The sequence below is a fragment of the Neltuma alba genome, unplaced genomic scaffold (assembly GCF_004799145.2).
Source record: "Neltuma alba isolate B1F8T4 unplaced genomic scaffold, ASM479914v2 tig00012996_pilon, whole genome shotgun sequence".
NCBI lineage: Eukaryota > Viridiplantae > Streptophyta > Magnoliopsida > Fabales > Fabaceae > Neltuma > Neltuma alba.
The window spans coordinates 347777-369019 of NW_021637347.1; the positions used below are offsets into that span (position 1 = coordinate 347777).

Sequence of the window (21243 nt, forward strand, 5' to 3'; positions counted from 1 at the left end):
ATTTTCAAGACAGTAAAAAAAAAATTATAAATTTTGATTCTATTTATAAGTTATTTATTAAAATTTTTTATATAACCATAAATTTTATATTTATTATTGTATAGATTATTATATTTTTAAATATGTATAATTAAATAGGGGGCAAGATTAAAAAGTTATTAAATTTTAAAATAGAGTTAATAAAATTTAAGAGTGTTTTCTTGATTCCCACGAAATATGTTTTTAGTGCATTATAAATAGGAGTATATTATTGTGATCCTATACAAAATATATTTAATCATTACATTTGTATTCTTTTTTTAAAATTTTTTTCAAAACATTCTATATATGTTCACCATTATAAATGTGGGATTTCATTACAAGATCCTCCTTAATTTGAATTCAGACTGACCAATAATATGATACAGGTATATCATATATCTATAGATAATGCTGGCAAAAATATATATATCTATATATATAATAGTAAAACACCTTAACAAGATAGGCCATTTGAAATCATGAACATTATGAGACATATATTGAATTTCATTAAAAAATATGACCTATTTATTATATAGAATGAAAAAACATTTTTTATATTAGGTCATATTCCAAATTAATTAGTCAAACATTCGGACATAACAACCTTTAAACAAACTATTAACTTCATATTTTATGATTATCTCTTTTTCCAATTATAGTGGATCCTCAATGGCCAACAAGTAATTACACATAACATGCAACAAGGAAGAGGCCAGAGGGTACAAAGGTATGATAGATAATAGATTCCCTTTTTCTCTTAACAGTTATTGTTTTTTGGCTCATCTTCCTTTAATCATGTACCATGCAATCCATCGATTAACATCAATATTAATACTAACTCAGAGGTAAGTAAGTTTTGTAAATGATTTGAAGTTTAACAAATGAGTTATATATATTGTTCATAAATAATAAATGTTATATTGCATCCTGTCGATGTTTTTTTTAACATCACAGATAGTTATCAGTAATCAATAACTAATTTTCAATATTAAGTCTAATTAAATTCTGGTAGCTAGCAATCAGTACTGTTATTATATTATGACCGATTAATTAGATTTTATATGATTCAAAATTTGTAAATTTATCACAAATTACACTATATATAGAAGTGGCCCAACATGCTTGGCTTAGATTTAGGTTATTAGTACGTTTCACAAGTTGTTTTCCACCTATTGTTTATTTCCCCATTATTGCATGCATAAGATAAGGTGAGTGTGCTTTGATAATTCAGATGATGATGAACTGAAAAGAAAAGAAAGTAATAATGCTAAGGGTGAGACTTGTACAATATACTTTAATTTCAAGCAAACATTCAAATCTCGAAAATTCAAACCTCCGATTTGCATTGCCATATATAATACCTTCTCCCGTGTGATTAAAATGTAAAAATAATACACACACATGCCTTGATAATTAGAGAGAAATTAAAGGAGCAAATTACTTAATGCAACACATCACTAATTAATTAATTATTTACATAATCGATCACCAAGTAAAATGTCCCTTGAAAATGTATGTTCATCAAAGAATTAATGGATCATTAAATAGGCTGACAAATGACGATGATGATGAATCAGAACTACCGAAACCAAATTAATGTGGGAAAGAATGGCTGGCGACGATGATATGATGAATTTATATATTTGATTTCTTTTTAATTCACATAAATGCGCAGAATATGGCAAGCATGCATGCATGTGCATGTAGCCAAACTCCAACTTCATTCATCATCTTTGACCAGTATGGCGATCAGAAATGAGTGATTGAATAGTACCGGAGAGGTTGGTCACCGCCGCCACAAGGTTCGCAATTCCTTGCCGGTTAACTTCGTTCCGGCGTTCCTCAATCTGAAGCCGCCGTTGCTCCAACTCCAACATTTCCCGGTGCCGCTTTTCCTTCTTCTCTTCGCAGCTCCGAAGAGCCCTGGCCAGAACCGACGCACTTCGCATTATGCTAGATCCCAGATTCCGAATCTTCCTTCGTTTTGATTCAGAATCCTGATCTTCTTCAGTTGAAAACTCTGTGCTCGACGAATCAGACCTCTCTGCACATAATCAAATCAAAGACGCAAGAATGAATAAACCAGTGAGTTAAACCTTCCGATGCAGAAACAGAAACCTCCTCTAGGGTTTGCCCTAAGCATGCATAGCTTATGATTGGATGTACAGTGAAATAAAATAGAAAAAGAAATGGAAACTCACCAGGCATGCAATTAAAAAAATAAGTAAAATGTGGGGGTGATCGAGTGAGTGTAGATTTGCATGAGATTTTATTGGGGAGTACAATCGGTACGTAAAGAATGAAATAATAATTTTTAATTAATGGTTGGATTTGAGGTTTCGTTACTTAGGATTGAGTTGGTAATTAGGTTTGACACTTTAAGTATTAAAATAAATATAAAATACAAGTTAATTATCACACCCACGAGGATTAAGCAACTTAGAATCTATTTTCTTGGACAGCCCACAAAATCCAAAGCAATCATGAGATGGTAGGAGCCTTCTGCACACTAGTCTGTGTGGTTGTACTATGGAGCTCTTTTTTTAATTAATAATTGAAACATAAAATAAAAAATTTAATAATAATACCAACAAACAAAAACAGAAAAACTACACACAATTTTCTCAATTATTTTTTTATATAATATCCGAATCTTTGTGCTGCGAGCAAAGTGGGGTAAGAGACCACAAATAGGTCTCGCTCTGCACCACAAAAAAGTTACATCCGCATCGTCTACCGCACGATAGGCTCAGAGATTCTTTAGTGGGTCGATCGAACGGTAAGCAAATATTCCCAACTGTGGGACGTATTTTAATTAACATACACTCACTGTACGGAATCAAATAGGTAAATGGGTTCCATTAAATGTGGCAGAGTTCACAGACTCTGCAAGTTTGACCGAAACTCACACCACCACTGGGAAGAAAAAAAATAGATCAAATAATACATAAAATAAAGACCGAAAAAAAGCATTCTTAGCGATAGGCTGCACATTGATTGCTGCATTACCTGAAACAGCCGGAGTGGTAGAGCCAACCGGGGCCTGCGGCGGAGGCGGGGGCGGCGGAGGAGGAGGTGGTGGGGGTGGGGGTGCTGGTATTACGGTCACGAGATTTGGCTGTGATGAAGTTAGTAATGCCACGGGAGGTGGCTGTGAAAATGGCGGTTGTGGGCTGCTTCTGTGAGCGTGCTTCCTCTGAAGCACATCGCTTATGGCTTGATACACTTCGAAGATCATATTAGAAGGAAGATTTCGCTCTTTTCGTTGGTGTTTATCGATGGTCCAATAAGAAGGGAAGTCGCCGGAGGAGGAGGCTTCGGCTCTAGACTCGTAATCACGAACCTTCTTATAATCACGAAGCAAATTATCCCACTTGTCATTACATTGGTTCTGGCTTCGCAAGCAGCCATGGTTCCAGCAATAGTTCTCCACCCACTTCCACCGCAGCTCGCCGCTACTTCTGCCGGAACCACATGCAGCACCGGGTTTGGAGGGCTCTTGCGGGGTTGAGCCGGAACTTCTGAGCCTACGCTCGTCGTCGAGCTTCTTGGCTGTGATAAGGATCAAGGTTTCCTGAATAGTCCAGTTACCCTTGCGGTATTCTCGGATCAAGGAGGTGTTAGGGGTGGTGGAGGAGGACGGCGCGGCGGCCGCGGCTGCCCCTCCGTGAATGAGAGGCAAATGGAGGGTTTGACGGTGAGGGTCCGGTAAGATTGGCGGTGGAGGAATTGGGGTGGTGGGAGGGTCTGCCATGGTTTTATTGCACGACTAGATTAGATTTAGAGAGAGAGGGAAAGTAATGGTATTTGTTGTTGTTATTGCAGAGAGAGATAGAGAGAGAAAGGAAGGGGTGAAAGAGAGAAGAAGAGAGAAGAGAGGAATAGGTGAAGGTGAATGATTTGGAGCATTTGGGAATAAAAAGGTGCCAAGTGGGGAGTATGAAAGGGTAATGGTAAAGTCGGGCTTCAATTCACGTGCCTCCACTGTGTCAATATGGACGAGTACTACTCGCTACTCTGTACACACTCACTAAACAAATGCGCATCATTCATTTATAATCCCTTCTTCAGTTTCCTCCTGATTTGTTCATTCATACTTTTTATTTTCTTCAATACCAGTACTTCTTGTTTAACTTTTATCAACCACAGTAGACAAACGTTACAAAATGCAAAAGTTATGTTGAAACAAGATATAACTGGTAGTCAAAGTTTTCTTCTTCACACTTGTCCAAAATATACACAGCTTCAATTCAGCACACCAGCAAACACAAATAATAAATATAGTTTGGAAGTTGATGTTTGTGAATCTGTACATATACGTCTAGCAAAATCCCTAGTCTGACTGCCTCAAGATTCTCGGCTCTTTCGTACCAAAGCTTGTAGTTCTTGTGCCCTTCACACACCTGGTTGCCCTTTTCTTTCCTTTTAAAGTCCCGTCCATGATCTTACCCAAGATAAATATATACTCCTTTCAGTTCTAAATATAAGACTCATTTTATAATATAATTATTATAAAATTGGTCTTATATTTAAGACTGAAAGAGTAATATTGATATATATATATCTACAATACATTCTAACTATATATGGTTAATTAGCACTTTCAAGTTTTATGCAGGCCTAATAATCAAGTATTCATGTATGGGTGTGTGGCTTCCAATATCCTGAAGCATGCAGGGTGTTCTATATATATATATATATATATATATATATATATATATATATATTTATATCCATTCCCAAATCGTTCTTCGGGCATTAGTTTATAATCCCATCGCCCTAGGTAACTAGCTATAGTCAATGATCTTTCATAAGCAGTTTCTTTGATCTTCTGTGCGTTTAATGTACGTGCATGGGTGTTAATGTGAGGTTCTGAATTAAAGACTTCTAAGAATAACAACCGCAGAAGGTCAATATAATTTCCCACTCCATGGACATTTAGATGAAAATCAAATTATAATTTTAGAAATATTTTTATAGTGTACAAAATAAATATGTAAAAAAATTTGTCTTGATTTACGAAAAAGTACTTCTAAAGCACATTCAAACATCCCCTTAGTTCCTTTTGGATGCTTTGTAATTGTATCTATTATCTTTTTTTTTTTTGGCCAACTTTATTATATTTACTTGATTATTTGGCATACAGCAGTAATTTTAAAGCTGTGACTATATTTTGGGTTTAAAAATAATCTTTATTAGAGTAGGAGTGATAATATTAAAACCCTCTCAACAGGTGCGTTTTTTGAAATTTAAATTTGTGTCATCTTTCTTACGGAATTAGACCGCTTACCATTTCAACTAATCGTTTATTAGTTAAAGGCTGTCACCAATTTATTTTTACAACTGAGTCTCTTTTAATGTCACAACCTTTTAATTTAATATTAGCTTTTAAAAAACATAAATAATACCCGGGAATCACTATTAATGCTAAGTGTTAACTCTGAAAAACAACATAACCTGCGATCTTTTAAAGATTTTACTTTTAATTTTTTTCCCATGTCACGGAATCTTGAAAAATGTCTCTGTTATTTTCTTCCCATTTTTTTTGTTAAAGTATAAGTATTTTTTTATTAGAGACAATCCTATTCGAGATATTATCGACTACTAAATATAGATACTTCTCTTAATAAAAATTTTGTCACGTTAGGAGAAACTAACTATTTTACTGGACTTAACCCATTCGTTTTTCCCCCATCTTTTTAATAACCACTAGTTACCAACCCGATCCATTTTGGGTCAACCAATATAATGGCGTGGCCCGTTTTGACCCATCAGAAACAAGAAGATTTGTTTGTTTGTTTCTGTCTTTTAAAAAAATAAATTAAAAAAAAAACTCTGTTCGTATTGGAGGAGACACAGATCAAAACATTAAAATACAAAGAATCAGTTTTCTGTATTGGCGCGGGGCAGTTAGGCTGCGAAAGAAAATGGAGAATGCAATGGCGGTGATGTGGGAGAATATCACAGGAAATCATAGCACGCCTTTCAAATCAATTTTCCAGAGCAACAAGTCTTCCTCTTCCGAAGATGTCGATTCTCCCAACCTCATTCCTCAGCTATCGCCCCTTGCTAACTCCGTCGTCTCTCGCTGTTCCAAGTACTTCTTGCTGCTTCCTCTTCTTTCTCCCGGGGATATCTACTTCATGCGTATTGTTGATGCATTGCTTAACCTGTGATTGTATTATCTTGCTACTTTTGCGCTTGAACATGGATTTTTTGCATTTTGTTTCTTCTTTGTTTTCCATTTATATATTAAATTATTTTGACGCTGGCTTGAACCGCCTACGGCAGAGCCTGATTACATTTAACATGCATGATGTTATCATCTAGTAAGGGAAAAAGAATAGATAGAGCGTGTGAGTTTGACAATGCGAGACGGGGAAGAATAATGTTATTCTATTGCCACTCGAGTTCGTGTTATCGGAAAGTTCAATCTTGTTTTTCTTTAGAATGAATATAGAATATATATTATGCAATATGCAACGTTGGGTGGAAAGGGAATGTATAGAGATGACGGGAAAATGCAGTTTATTATTCGTTTGAATTTTTTTCAATCAGCATGTTGTTTTTAAATTCTGTGTCCTTTTGTCTTTATGAAACATCCTTTTCTAAAATTACTTTCATCGTGCTTTCCTTTATCACAGGCTTGACTCTTAAAGCTTCAATCATATGATCAAACTATAATACTTTACCGCAAATTTCGCTGCCTTCCTAGTTCTTAGTTCTCTTTATCTCCCTTCTTCCTTAATCAAATTTGGTTTCTTTAAAAGCAGGCGATCGGGGAAAATTCAGATCGGTAGATTTTGCATAATGCTAAAACGTAATTGGAAAAACAATGTTTCAGAAGATCTAGAAATCTAGTTTAGAGAAAAACTAAGTAATCTAAAACTCAAAATCTATCCTTTGCCTGCCAAAAAAAAAAAAAGGATTCTACTTTGAGACAAGCAGAAGTTTGGTGGTTGGCAGCAGATTTTGGATTCTTCGGCAAACTATTTCACAGAACTTCCTCTAAGCTTCTCTCTAGCCTTCTCTAGCAATACCTCTTCAGAGTTCCCCCCCGAGCTTTGATCCTCCAATTTTAGCGAAAACTCATGAGTGGCTTAATTTAAGTCTCTGTTATGAGTTAACTACTCCTATCTTCATCTCATGGATATAGATATTTAGCCGTATTTTACCAGACAAATGGCTAACGGAGTTCATTATGGCTTACCTAGAGATTTTTTTGCAGTTTAATTTATCCTCCCTCGAAAGTGAGATAATTTCCACTTTTAACTCTTGGTTGAGTTATTAACTCCTCTTTTAAAGCTCTCTTTTATTATCGTGATCATATGGTTGCATTATATTGGAAACATCAATCATTCTAACTGGAGAAGATAGCTTAAATTCTTTATTGAAAGTCTGCAATTCGTCAGCCCTGTTCTTTAGTAACTCTTTTGACTTTTAGATGGGTAGTTTTATTTGTTCAAGTCTCAGTCCAGTGTATCAAGTGCTTTGATTTCATTTTGAGTCTATTTAGACCGTTAAATGGGCTCTAATGTAAATTATGAGCAATATGTTTGGACTCACTCCTGGCATTAAATGCTGAAATTTTGCTGATACGGGCCAATGCGGATTGCATTTGTCCATATTTCACATCTTTATTAAAATATGATATTTGAAGTTAATATATTACTATGACAGTTCAGAGGTTATCAGAAGAGAATGGCAGGTGTTGCCGGTGAGTAAAGAGAAGCGTAGAAATGGAATAAAAAGTATGGTCTGGAAGCATTTTTATCAACAAAAGTGTGTCTCATAGATAAGATCTAGTAGAGTGTAGGACTATGGAATATTGTTTTCTGGATATGCCTGGCCACATCTGAAATCTGAACTCATATGCTTATTTTGTCTTCTGCTTAAAATTCGGCAAAAATTATTAGTCTTTAGCCATCACCAAATTTTAACAACTTTTGTAGAATTCTTCAAGTCTCCACAGAAGAATTGCAACATGGCTTTGACTCTGAGCTCCCAGTTGGTGTCAAAGAACTTCTGACTTATGCTAGAAATCTCTTAGAGTATTGCTCCTATAAAGCACTTGAAAAAATTAGTCGAAGTCAAGATTATTTAAGTGACAAGGAATTTCGTCGTTTGACCTATGACATGATGCTCGCCTGGGAGGCACCCAACGTTGAATGTGATCCGCCACAACATGTGAGACAGTTCATTCTTTCTTTGTCTTAGCATCTGTAAGATGCAATAGAACTCTATTTTCCTCTAATACATGATACTTCTTACATATTGGGTTCTGACCATGCTGCGACCTACTCAACTGCAGGACACTACTTCTTGCTTTAAGTCCGAAATGGTGGATGAAGATGAGGGGTCCTTATTTTATTCAAGTTCCACAAATATGGCACTTCAGGTGCTCTTTGCCACCGTCACCCCAGTCTAATCAAGTTTCACCAATGATTCATGGGCTTTAATGCTCATTTTCCTCCTCTTAATCAGGTTGATGCTGACAAGACAGTTGGTCCGGAAGCCTTTGCCCGTATAACTCCTGCTTGTGTTCTTGTCGCTGATATAATGACTGTCCACAATCTTTTTGATGCACTCACGAGTTCTTCAGGACACCGCCTTCATTTTCTTGTTTATGACAAATACTTGAGGAGCATTGATAAGTATGATCTTTTTTCTCCAGCGCGGTTGTATTTTTTTAAGTTTGAACTCTAAAGTAATTTGAGTTTTTTTTAGCAACAATAAACTCTTAATTTAAGTTTAATGATGAATGGATTGTATTATGTTCCTTTCGCTACCTTTTTTCTGTTTTGGGAAAAGCTGAAGACCCTACTGTGTATATAAGCATCTTGTAACTTCAATAAGATAGCGTAGTAAATTGTCCAACTTGCCGTTTCTGCTATTGTTTTACTACCCATCCAACTTATAACCCAGCTTCATTAAATAGACTGAATTACTGCTATATGCACGCCTATTGATTTCAACTCTTCACTAATCCTTGTAGCCATCATACCTCATATCAAAACCTGATCTGATACCAAAGTTGTTGGAACCCAATGATAATTCTGGCAAATTTTATGTCACAAGGCTGGTTTACACCGTCTGAACAGTAGTAGTGGAGGAATATAGCCAAGAGAATTACAAAATGATGTAAAACACAGCTAAAACGAAAGGAAAAGATTTCTAAGATGCCCACCTCAAGCTTTTGAGAGTCTAAGACTCTTAAACAAGTCCATCACTTGACCCCTTCTCTCTTCACCCTCTCCTTATATGCTCTGTAAGTTATCCTGTTTTGTCTTACCCTACCTCCCAAGCCTGAGCACACTGCACACCTTCCTTGGACCTATTTGGGCCCCTAAATGTGATGCTTTTTGTGCAAGGTAGAGGCAACGCTTAATATGTCACTAGATTTGCTGCTACACCATGCTTCGTTGAGCAAAATTATGCCACGTGGGATGCTGAAAATGACATTGTTCAATCTTGGTTAATGTATCATAATGTGAGGAATTCTCATGCATTATAGGAATAGATGCTTGGTATAATAGGAATTAAGGTATTAAAGTTGTCTTAAAATTTGCAGTACACAAGATTTAAAAAAAAAAGAAAAGGAAGACAATAACAGTACACAAGGCGCCAGTCAAATATCTAGGAAAGGTGTAAAAAAAAAAAAAAAAAGGAAAACAGAGAATTAAACACAATAACCGTACTTAAATGCTTCATAAAGAATTGACCCAGATTGCACAAGATCTAGGCTTAAGCCACGGCTGCAATGGACCGCATTTTCATAGATAAAGGTTGCAGTATACTGAATGCTAACACTCCCCGCTCCAGCTGAGGAGCAGATAACAATCAACCTCAGCTTGCATCCAAGCTTTTCGAACCTACTTGGGCTAGGGCCTTTGTTAAGACATCCACAACTTCAGTCTTAGTTAGGATGTATGCAAAGTCAATAATTTCTGAATTCACCCTCTTTGATGAAGCGTTGGTTTATTGCAGTGTTTTTTTTGGGGTCGTGTTAGACAATGTCATTTGCTATATTGATGGCTGCCATACTGGAATTTGGCTAATTACTCTTCAAGAAGTCCCTTTAACCAAAAGCTTTAGTAAAAATATAATTAGCTTAATTTAAAGGATCAACTTATGCTATCTATTAGCACTTAGCAACTATGGTCAAGTAAGAACTTTTGAATAGCATAATTGGCTTGATAATTATCGGTAAAGCAAAATGTTTGGACAATCTGGTACTTAAATTTGTTTTTATGATGCCAATGCATCTTGTGTCAATTGGTGATTGTTATTGTTTGTATTCTTTCTAACAGGAAGCTTTATGCAGAGTCATAAAGAATTCAAAACATGTGATAGACACTTCAACGGTGAATCTTCAGCTTGCTGATGGGGAGGTTGTCATTGATCTTGATGGAACAAATCCAACTCAACCAGTTCTGCAACACATAGGGATCTCTGCGTGGCCTGGTGAGTCGTTGGAAGTCTCAAAATGGGTTGCTTGTCACGCACGAAAGGAGTCTAGTTGTCATCTTTGATTAGAACATTATTTATGCAATAAGACAATCCTTCTTGATTAGCAGGTAAGGTAACATGTGAGCTTGTAATTGTCCTCTCTTTAAGAGCTTTCATCACGTCCCATTTTTCTCTTTCCCAAAAGGGCATTGAAGGGGGCTCAAACAAATAAGGTTAGGGAGCTGGGAAAAGTGGGATGGAAGAGGGAAAACTGAAGAATGTTAGGGATATTTTAGTCAACAAAAATGCATTTCCAAGAAAGTGGGCCTTGTGCTCGCACAAAGCTTAAAGCAAGCTGTGCTTTTTATTGCTTATAACCATGGCAGCTATATGGTAATTTCAAATGATGTGCTGCATGTCGCCTCAATTTCAAGCTCTTGATAGTTGAGCGCCTGTCTGGAGTGTGTTCTCTTCGTACTATTATTTGTTTAGGTTGGCTTTTATTGCTTATCGTATACTGCCTATATCTATATGTGTGTGTGTGTGTGTGTGTGTGTATGTATGTATTCTATTTACTTTGTAGGACGATTGATCCTCACCAATTATGCTTTGTACTTCGAGCCTCTGGGAGTTGGGTTGCATGAGAAAGGTGTTCGATATGATTTAGAAATGGATATGGAACAGGTCATAAAGCCTGACTTGACCGGACCCCTTGGTGCTCGTCTTTTTGATAAAGCTGTGATGTACAAGTCAACTTCTGTGTATGTTATCTGGTGATATAGATAACTAACAAGTAGTCAATATGTGTTATCACCACGGGCTTCCTTTTCGATTTACCTTTCATGACTTTTCCATGTGTTGACAGAGCAGAGCCTGTTTATTTCGAATTCCCCGAATTTAATGCAAACTTGCGTCGTGACTACTGGTTGGAGATTTGTCTTGAGATCTTTCGTGCTCATAAGTTTATAAGGAAATACAACCTTGAAGAGATTCAGAAATCAGAAGCACTAGCGAGGGCTATTTTGGGGATCTTCCGATATCGTGCAGTTAGAGATGCTTTTCAATATTTCTCTTCTCACTATAAAACTTTACTTGCATTTAACCTCGCTGAAACTCTTCCTGGGGGAGATGTCATCCTGGAAACTCTGTCTAGTTATTTGACTTCTGTTGCTGATAAACATGTTTCTGGTACCATAGATACTAAGATGCAACAGGCGGTATCCCTGGCATCTGTTTTGACACTTGCTCGTCTTGGTTTCGTACCACTGAAGGAAGCTGATATTTATGAAGAAGCAGCTGTTTATGGTGATGTTCGGGTCGGTGAGACAACTCAATTGGAAGTGGCAGTGAAAAAATCCCTTCTTGACACAGGAAGGGCGCAAGCTGCACAAGCAACAGTGGAGCAAGTGAAGGTTGAAGGCATTGACGCAAATGTTGCAGTAATGAAGGTTGATTTGATTTTCATTTCATAAAGTTCTATTGGCGGAAACAACAGATACTTCTGGTATTAAGAAAAGAGCAAACTAAAGACTGCGAAGATTTTTGTTATACTCTAATTAGAACTTCAAACTCAGCACTGAAAATGCTCGCGGTGCATTAATTTGTATTTATAAGAACAAAAACTGAATTAATTCTTTCTTTTTTTCCCTCTTAATATCCAAGCCCAGTTTGAATTCCTCGTTGGTACCTTGAAAATATAATCTAATAGATATGCTCTATGAGTTTAGTTATCCATTAACTGGTTTAGCTTCTCATGAACTCATGATAAGGTGTTTTCTTGAAGATGAGAGAAAATCAAAGCAGTATATTGATTTAGATATGGATAACTCTCTCTACTTCTTGCAGGAACTATTATTCCCCGTCATTGAAGCTGCTGGTCGTCTGCGATTTTTAGCCTCGTGGAAAGACTTCTATAGATCAGGATCATTTTTGTTACTCTCCTGTTACGTGATTTTATGGTAATTGTTTTCTTGGAATTCCAGCATATGTGAGCATGATTACATAAAAGAATGTGTGTTTGTTGGTTGCCTTTGATAGAAATGTCAATCTGATCTACATCACAAAAATATTTTGTCGTTGAAAATTGTCGGGGTCCAGTTTAGAAATGTATTTTTTTTCAATGTGGTAACATTCTGTTTTGACACGAGCCCGTGCTGATTTTGAATATTTTTATAAGGTGGTTTTTCATATTGAAGGTACTCATCGCAAGTGACCTCATAAAAATGGATATATGTGAAGGTTGTTTTTAAGATGGGTGCAAGCAAGGCAGCCTAATAGCTGCTTAGCGTATGTCGTAGTTAATGGTGGTTTATCATTCGAAGAATAGCAGCGGCTTCTAGTATGCCAAATGAATTAAAGTACGTACCGCAAGGTCCTTTTTCCCGGGGTGAAAGCACCGTGAAGTCTTTAGAGAGAGAGCGACCAGGGTCAATAGATTGCCACAATAGATTGTCCGAAGAGGCCCCAAAGTCAAGCACCTTTTGGCGCCTGACTGAGGGCGTTGCCTTCCCACTATGAGAGGTGATGAGCATTTTTGGTGCGAGCAAGTGCCTTTGACAACTTTGGTTGATCTTTCATTGTCATTTATTTTACTTCTTGATTTTTAATAGTATAGTCACTACCGAAAAGTGGATCTGTATTATGAACTGTTGTACCTTAGCATGGTTACCCAATATTCTGGAAGTCACTACCTGAAACTCCTGTATGGTTTCTATAGTTAATGGTAAATTGAATAACTTGCAGTGCTTTAACTTCATTCAAAATGTTCACTGGCCCCATGATGAAGCAGCGATGACTTTAAATAATGATATTCTTGGGTTAAACTTGCCTTCCATTGTACAGGGGGTGGATCCGGTACATATTGCCGTCGATTTTAGTGTTCTTTGCAAGTCTGATGCTCTGGCGTAGGCATTTCAACAGTGGAAGACAAATAGGAGCTTTTACAGTAACTTCTCCCCCAAATCGAAATGCAGTAGAACAACTATTACAATTACAGGAAGCCATCGCCCAAGCTGAATCACTTGTTCAAGCTGGAAATATTACTCTCCTGAAAATAAGAGCTCTGCTACTCGCTTTATTACCGCAAGTGAGTATCCTAGTCATAGTCCATTTCCATAGGGCGAATATTAAAATGATGGATAGACAGTGTGCATTTTAATATAGGTTTGTGCTATATCTCAATGTGCATAGCCTATGCTTAATTTGGGCTGCATTGTGCAAATCTACTTTGAATGAAGAAGCTTTTTTCTAGTACATGGGTACGGGACCCCCCCCCCAAAAAAAAATGATAACTGTGGTAATCCAACTAACATGTCCTCAGCATGGAGAAAGAGGGAGAATTTGGAAATCAGACTTGAAATAATCTCGATTAGAACAGTTAACCTTTCTATCCAAGTAACCATTACACATCTAAAAGAAATATGTTAATACAACCATGATGTACCTGAATCTCTTATTTGGCACCGAAACAAAAAATCTGAATGTCAATCTTACTGCATCATATGTGAAGAATGATTGTAAAGGAATACTTGTTCCATAATTGATGTCATAATTCTTGGACTTGCTTTTTTATTTTCTCATAAAGCCTATTGATTCAGCTCTATCATAAGATGCGTGATTAAATGATGGGAGTTTTTGTAATGCACACATGTTTTCACAGGAGGAATTCCCTCTCACCCTAAATTATCCGTTTGTCCTTTAGGCTACGGAGAAGGTTGCATTGTTGCTGGTTTTCATGGCTGCAGCGATAGCTTTTATTCCTCTCAGACACATAATTTTGGTGGTGTTTGTAGAGTTATACACGAGGGAGATGCCTTGTAGGAAACAAAGTAGTGAGAGGTGGATCAGGCGGGTTAAAGAATGGTGGGTAAGGATACCAGCAGCTCCTGTCCAGCTTATTAAGCCTGATGACAGCAAGAAAGTTAAATGATAAATGTTTTCATGTATTATATGAATTCTAGTTTTAAAATGTGCTTGTATTCTTTTGTTCTTAAATTTTTAAAGTGTTCATTCTAGGCAGCAGCTTTGCTCACATATGCCTTCTGTGCTTCCCCTTTTCCTCCTTCATGTTATAGGATACGGGGCCTGAGTGTTGGGTTGACACTTGACAATTCGACTCTTTCAATTTGACTGATGTTTTACACTGCCAATAAAGGATTTACTGCATTATTCTTACCCAATGCTACCCTTGAATAATTAAGGAAGGATGGTCCATCACATGAAAATGAGGGAAAAAAGAAGAAAAAAAGACAAGATAATAAACTTGACTACCACTTAAAGTAACAATTTTACTATTTTAGACATTATTTTTTCATGATTCAATTTTTTTCATGTTCCTTCTATAAATGAAAGGGCCCACAGGCTTCTGGAGCAGTAGCAGCAATTACAGCTTTTTCTGAGTAACAAGGACGGACATGCACGTGATATCTGCTTGGAAGCGGGACGTAGACGACGACGACGACGATAACGGAGTCGTCCAGGAGGACGTCGGACGGGAAGCCGTTGGAGGCGGCGACGGGGGCCGACGGCGGAAGCCTTGTCGAGGGAGCAGCTGGAAACGGCGTAGAGAAATTATGGCACATGAAACCTTGGGCATGCCTAACAGGCCCTTCCTTGGAGCATCGCCGAGGAAGAAATCTCAGACTCCAAAGAGGAGTTGGATGGAAATGAAGCTACAGAAAGGGGTCTTCTTGCAGCATAAAAATCTGGGGTAATGAAATCTTTGATTAAGTTTCATTCCGGATGATGCCCAGTTTCCAGTTCCAAAACGAGAGAAAAAACTAGGAACAAGAGGAAAAAATAGTCAAGCATATGAAAGGATGACTTGTTTAGCCAGAACGGATCACTGAGGTCTTCAACTGCCTTAGGACATGAACTTGTGGAAAGGCTCTGATTTAAAATAATGGTTAAAAATTGCCGAAGGACGGTTGCTTAAGATGCACGTGAAGGCATATCCACAGATGAATAATCCGTTAATTATGCATAAAGTAGAAGCAAAAGGAGAACGAGAATGAACAAAGGAGTCCATTGTTATTCATATCACTTTCACAGCATCAGCCATTCTTCACCTAAGAACCTTCCAACACGCAGGAACCAAAGACTAGACAAATGATGAGCGAAACGTTACAGTTACTGAAAGGGTCAATAACATTATTTTGCAAGCACAAACACGACAGATAGTGGACCCCCTCCCTAACATGGTTTGTCGCAGAAGCAACGGCGACGGAAGCCACTGCAGTGGCCGTCGGGGAAGCCCTCGGTCTGGCAAACGGAGGGCAGTTAGATTTGCTCAGACAGGTCCCCTTGAAGCGGTGGCTCTGAGACTCGCACGTCCTTGCTTCTGCCGCCATCGGCCCCATTTCTGATCAACACATAACACAAAAACAGCAGCGTTACAGATCAAAGAGATAGCATTTTGTTTTTTAAACGTAACAAACTCTTAATCTTTTTCTGCTTGGACAAGCAAGACATACGTACAGAAATACTGGTTAGAGGAAGAAGTGGCCAAGAGATACGTACCAGTGGCGACCAAAAGGAGAAGGAGGACGAAAATGGTGGAAAAAGAGGCACAGATTTCGCCATGTCTGAGAATATGAAAGGAAGGGCCTTAGAACGCAATACAAAGAGGCGACGTGGTGGTCTTAAATAGCGAAGTTAGGGTGGTGAAAAACAGATGAAAACAATAACAACATCGTCGTTGTTTTGGCGGGGTCTACGTCCATGTTTTGGTCCCCCCCCCCCAAATATATTGCTTTTACGGTAGAGGGTGACTCTTATATCTAGGATGAGAGGAATATAATTATCTCTACTCATTACAAGAATAGTTTATTTCTCAAAAGTTTGAACTATCAGGGTGGACAAAAATTATCCATAATTTTAAAAGTGATTTTACTATATAAAAAAATAAATATGTGATAAAAGTTTTATTTCGATTTGAATAAAAATACCTTTTAAAAGTGCTTTTTAGGTTTCCAAATATTAAGAGGGTGTTTGGTTACACTCGAAAATAGATTTAAAAAATGTTTTCACGCAAGTTAAGATAAATTTTTTTTCATATATTTATTTTGTATATCATAAATTATTTTTAAAATTATATTTTATTTTTACCCAAATACCATTCAACATTCAACATTATCTGGAACATGCCTATGAGAAATATGTGTGTGTATATTAGGTTCTCTATATAGGGTCTCCTCCTTTTTTTGGATTTCTCCTCCGGTATCCCAGGGAAATAGGCGTCTTTCAGCCGTGACAACGTCCCCAGACTAATCCGGATCGAGGGCTTGCAAGGAACCTTTCGGTCGGCGCCCTCTGGCCCCTCAGGATGCTGCATTCCCACAGCTCGAACTCGAGACCTGTGGTTAAGTTAGGACAGCCTCAGCCAGCAGGGTCTCCTCCTTTCTTCCTCTCTGTTGCACGATTTATGTATTGAATAAAATATTTAAATATGACACTTTGAAATTGTATAAAAATTTTATTTCCATATCAAAATTTAAAAATAAATAAGTTTAAATCACTAAAAATTAATATAACTAAACGAATCAAAACTTGCAAATTGAGAGGAAGCGGGTAGAAGTGAAATGGAAGAAGCTGGTTTGTGACACAACAAGCTAAAGCAGTTTACTCATGCTTTTATAATCCTGTTAATAAATTATGTTTTTTATTTATAGTCTACAATAAATAATTTTTTATTATTATCGATCCATAATAAAAGAGCTAGTTTGACTTTTAATTGGTTCTCTAATATAAGATCCTAATTTATTTTGTCTCTTATATTTATCTATTTTTTAATATAGCTCTTATAGTAGTTGTACATATTAAAAATTTTATCAAATTGTAGTTTTAACTTGTACACTTAGTAAAAATATTTTAAAATAAATAACTAATTTAACTAACTTCTTTAATTTATATCAATTAACTAAATTTTATATTAAACATTAGAAATATTATTTCTAATTTTAATTATAAGATTTTATTTATATTTTATAAATAAATAAAGTTTTATAATCAGAATGAGGTAGTAGTATGTATTTATATTCTATTCTGAATTCTGATTCAAATTTTGAATGATTGCTCAGCGCTTCTCAGTTCTCCCATTTCTCCAACTGTGGGCCGATTGGATCCGTAGAAGTTTGTCTTCGTGCCCGTGCGATCAGATCCTGCCCGACGCATTTAACCGCGCTCGGTCCCACGTTGCCGACAAGTAAAATCTTGAGGAGAAATGGAGTTTTTTTTTTTTAAGAAAAATAGATATAAATTCAAAAAATTTTTTTAATATAATCAAACTAATTAACTAATTTTTATACTAATTACCATACTAATTACAAGGAGTAGATCTCTTCTAGCAAACACGATTAATTCTATAAGTGGATCTGATCATGATATCTCTTGGACCGGCACGCGCGCCCAAGAGCAAAGATGTTCGTATTCTGAAACGACGTCGTTTCTGAAGACGCTCCACTCCTTGACCGACCCCACTGTTCCTGCTGGCGCTTCCTGCTCTTTGCAGCTGTATTATTGTCCTTTTCACAGTCAGAAATTATGATGTTGTTTTGGATCAGACTTTTACAGTACTGTGAAATGTGAATATGGATTTGCGAGAAGAGAAATAGATGCTCTGCGAGGATCAAATTGGGGAAAAAGTGGTATCATGACTTGTCATGTTGAGTTTTTTGTTTTTTTCAATTTTCTCAATGATTTATGATGCTTTAATGATTACTGGGAGAAAAAAGGAAAAGGGACCGGATGACACGTGAACGGTAGGGTTACAAAGATTTGGCTTTCACAGAAGATATCGTTGGTCATCCACCGACGGCGAATGGACAATAGCGCAATATTTTGTGGTCATGAGTCATGATTTCTGGTGATGACAGTAACAGGGTAACATTACCATGAGATCCACAATAAAATATAATTATAAAAAAAATTCTAATGATACTGAGTTATTACGAGATTTTTTTAGTAAATTTTTTCCTTTCTTTCTAAGGACACGTAGCCCACGTTTGGACCGGTTATGTTCTTAAGCCGTTTTGAGCCGGAAACTGAAGTTAGACGAAAAGCGAAGTAATAATAGGAATTAATATAATTATATGATTTAATAAATGACACACAGTAATTGAATATTGTGTAGATAATAAAAGAAGTAGATCCTCAAAGAGGGAAATAAGTTCTCTCAACGTAATACAGCAAACAGCCCATTGAACTAACGACAAGAAAAAAGTGGCTAGACAATTACGATTTAAGACATGTTAAGGACCTGCTTTATCTTTTTATTTTGTTAGCCACACAAAATTTAACTAGGAATCATATGATAAATTCACGTTACCACTTTAACCCGTTCGTGGCAGAAAATTTAGCACCAAGATGACTAAATTATAAGGAGTCAAACCAAAATATTCCCCTAAAACTAAAATAAACTTAAATTTAAAACCAAAAATTATACTACCTCCTGTCCTGTTCTTAATATAAAATCCTGTTTAACTTTTATTTTGATTCTAAATATAAGACACCAATCCACTTTGTCTTTTATATTTATATATACATTTTCAAAATAGCCCTTCTAACAATAATAGCTTTAGTTAACACATTTGATTAGCAAGGATATTTAAAGAAAGACAACACCTATTTAGAACAAATAATTAATTCAACTTACTTTCTTAATCTCCCTAAATTAATTAACTGGTTTTTATAATTAGGACCGGAGTTAGTATTAACGTTGATAGTAATATTATTACCAGTAATGGTAACTTCGCAAAAGGTAGGAAAGCAAATCAATGAAAGAGTCGGTTTATTGCTTGATCACTTTCACACCACGAGCCATTCTTTCTTCACCTAAACCCAGGAAAATGAGAACCTCTAACACACAGAAATTAAAGACACAGACAAAGCAAATGAAGCATCTCAGAAAGACTCAAAAGCATTATTCTCAAACATGCACGAACGGCGCAACTTGAGAGTGAAATTAAAGTTGACGGATCAACAAGGTCGGGTGCAGAAGCAGCGTCGTCGGAAGCCGCGGCAGTGGCCGCCGGGGAATCCCTCAGTCCGACAAACGTTGGCGCAGTTAGATTTGCTGACACAGGCTCCCCTGAAGCGGTGGCTCTGAGACTCGCACGTCCTCGCTTCTGCCATCATCGGCCCCATCTCTGATCATCACAACACAACAACGGAATCATCTATCAGCAGTGATAACAGATCACAGAGGAAAAAGATTTGAAGAAAGTGGAATCTGTGCGTTTCCATTCAGCAAAAGCAGAACATGCGGAACACGGTAGAACCAAAATATAAGGGTCGGATGAAGAAAGAGTAGGGAGATACGAACCAGTGGCGACGAGAAGGAGAAGGAGGACGAACATGGTGGAAGCTAGAGGCTGAGACCTAGCCATGCCTGAGAAATATGAAAGACAAAGAGAGAGAGAGAGAGAGAGAGAGAGAGAGAGAGAGTATATGAATCAAAGATGAAGATGAAGAAGCAGGCAAAGCAGAGTGGTGTTTAAATAGCGAAGGGTGGCATTATGAAACAGCAGGATCCTATTTTCTGAAAGCGGACGAAAACAGCGCCATCATAGCATGGAGCCTACTTTTTAATTCTAATTTTAATTTAAGTGTTTAATCTGCCTTTAAAATAAAGATGAGTTACATCACACTTTCTTCGGTGGTACTCAGACAGTGTTGAGACAGTAACAAAACATGATTTCAGAAGTAACGGTTTACGAAGTAAATATATAAAAAATTTATTTTGATTTGTAAAAAAATATTTTTAAAAAACACTTATAAACTAATCCAAACATCTTTGGGTCTAATTTGCTTTTTATTTAATATTTGAAAAGTAAACTTTTTAATGGTACTTAAAATTTCAAAGTATTATCAACCACTTTGAAAGATTTTGATTAAAGTATATATTTAATTTTTTAATTTTATATGAGTTTTTAGTCCTGGAATTTTTATTTAAAAATATCATTATTTATAATTCACAGTATTGTTTGTTAAAAATGTTAGATTATACGTGAAAATAAATTAGCCTTTTGAAATTTTAATAACATATTTTTAATTTTAAATTAAAGACATCTAACTATGCACACGACAATGCTATCAGCGGTGAACTGTTTTTAGCATAAATTTAGAATCCAAAACATTTTCATAAAATGTTCTTGACATTAATTATGGGGTAAAATAGTGTTTCAGTACGGTAGTGATTAGAGTTGGTAATATGGACCAACCCACTAATTATGAGTTGGCTCGTGATGGGCTTAAAGACCGACGAGCCTGTCCTAAAAAGACCAACTTCTGGTGAGCTGAGATTTTTCCAACCCAACCTCCCAAGGTGGGTTAGCGGGTTAGGCCAGCCAACCCGTCACTTTTTTTGTAATTTTTTTGTGCCTTCTGTTTTTTTTAATAGAATTTATTTTAATTTTTAAACACCTAAAATAAAATATACATATAGAAATTATCATAAATAAAATATGAAATTCAAAGTTCCAAACATTTCAAAATACTACTATAAGCATACATGATTTATCATCCTAAATGATTAAACATACATCCCAAATTAAAACATAACAAATCTAAATTAACAATAATGCAAACGCAATGTTACAAATCACTATCAAATATTCAACCATAAATGACTATTCAATGTTGATATAATTTGAAGAATGATAAAAAGATGTGAAATTATTTCGTTAAGTTTCATAATTATAATCACCTTCTTTTTGCTCAACTAACTTCGTTATAAGTAAAGTTCATAATATAAAGTAAAATATATTACATTAT

General features: G+C 36.3%; 3 protein-coding genes and 1 pseudogene across 3 annotated transcripts; 1 reads left to right on the forward strand and 3 right to left on the reverse strand.

Moving 5' to 3' along the window:
- Positions 1-1751: 1751 nt before the first annotated feature.
- LOC114733395 (trihelix transcription factor ASR3-like) lies at positions 1752-3778 on the reverse strand. Its single transcript, XM_028920853.1, has 2 exons — positions 3106-3778; positions 1752-2071 (listed from the first exon to the last, which is right to left on the reverse strand). Exons 1-2 carry the CDS (start codon positions 3776-3778, stop codon positions 1752-1754), a joined length of 993 nt encoding a protein of 330 aa, XP_028776686.1.
- A 2113-nt stretch (positions 3779-5891) lies between these two features.
- Positions 5892-14626, forward strand: LOC114733368 (uncharacterized). The gene is made up of 10 exons (XM_028920833.1): positions 5892-6121; positions 7977-8211; positions 8336-8422; positions 8509-8678; positions 10349-10488; positions 11057-11234; positions 11339-11921; positions 12319-12431; positions 13315-13558; positions 14174-14626. The coding sequence occupies exons 1-10, from the start codon at positions 5952-5954 to the stop codon at positions 14399-14401; spliced, it is 2148 nt and encodes a 715-aa protein (XP_028776666.1). The 5' UTR covers positions 5892-5951; the 3' UTR covers positions 14402-14626.
- An 868-nt stretch (positions 14627-15494) lies between these two features.
- LOC114733369 (defensin-like protein) lies at positions 15495-16053 on the reverse strand (annotated as a pseudogene).
- A 3179-nt stretch (positions 16054-19232) lies between these two features.
- On the reverse strand, positions 19233-19906 carry LOC114733421 (defensin-like protein). The gene is made up of 2 exons (XM_028920886.1): positions 19793-19906; positions 19233-19616 (listed from the first exon to the last, which is right to left on the reverse strand). Exons 1-2 carry the CDS (start codon positions 19854-19856, stop codon positions 19447-19449), a joined length of 234 nt encoding a protein of 77 aa, XP_028776719.1. The 5' UTR covers positions 19857-19906; the 3' UTR covers positions 19233-19446.
- Positions 19907-21243: the final 1337 nt, after the last annotated feature.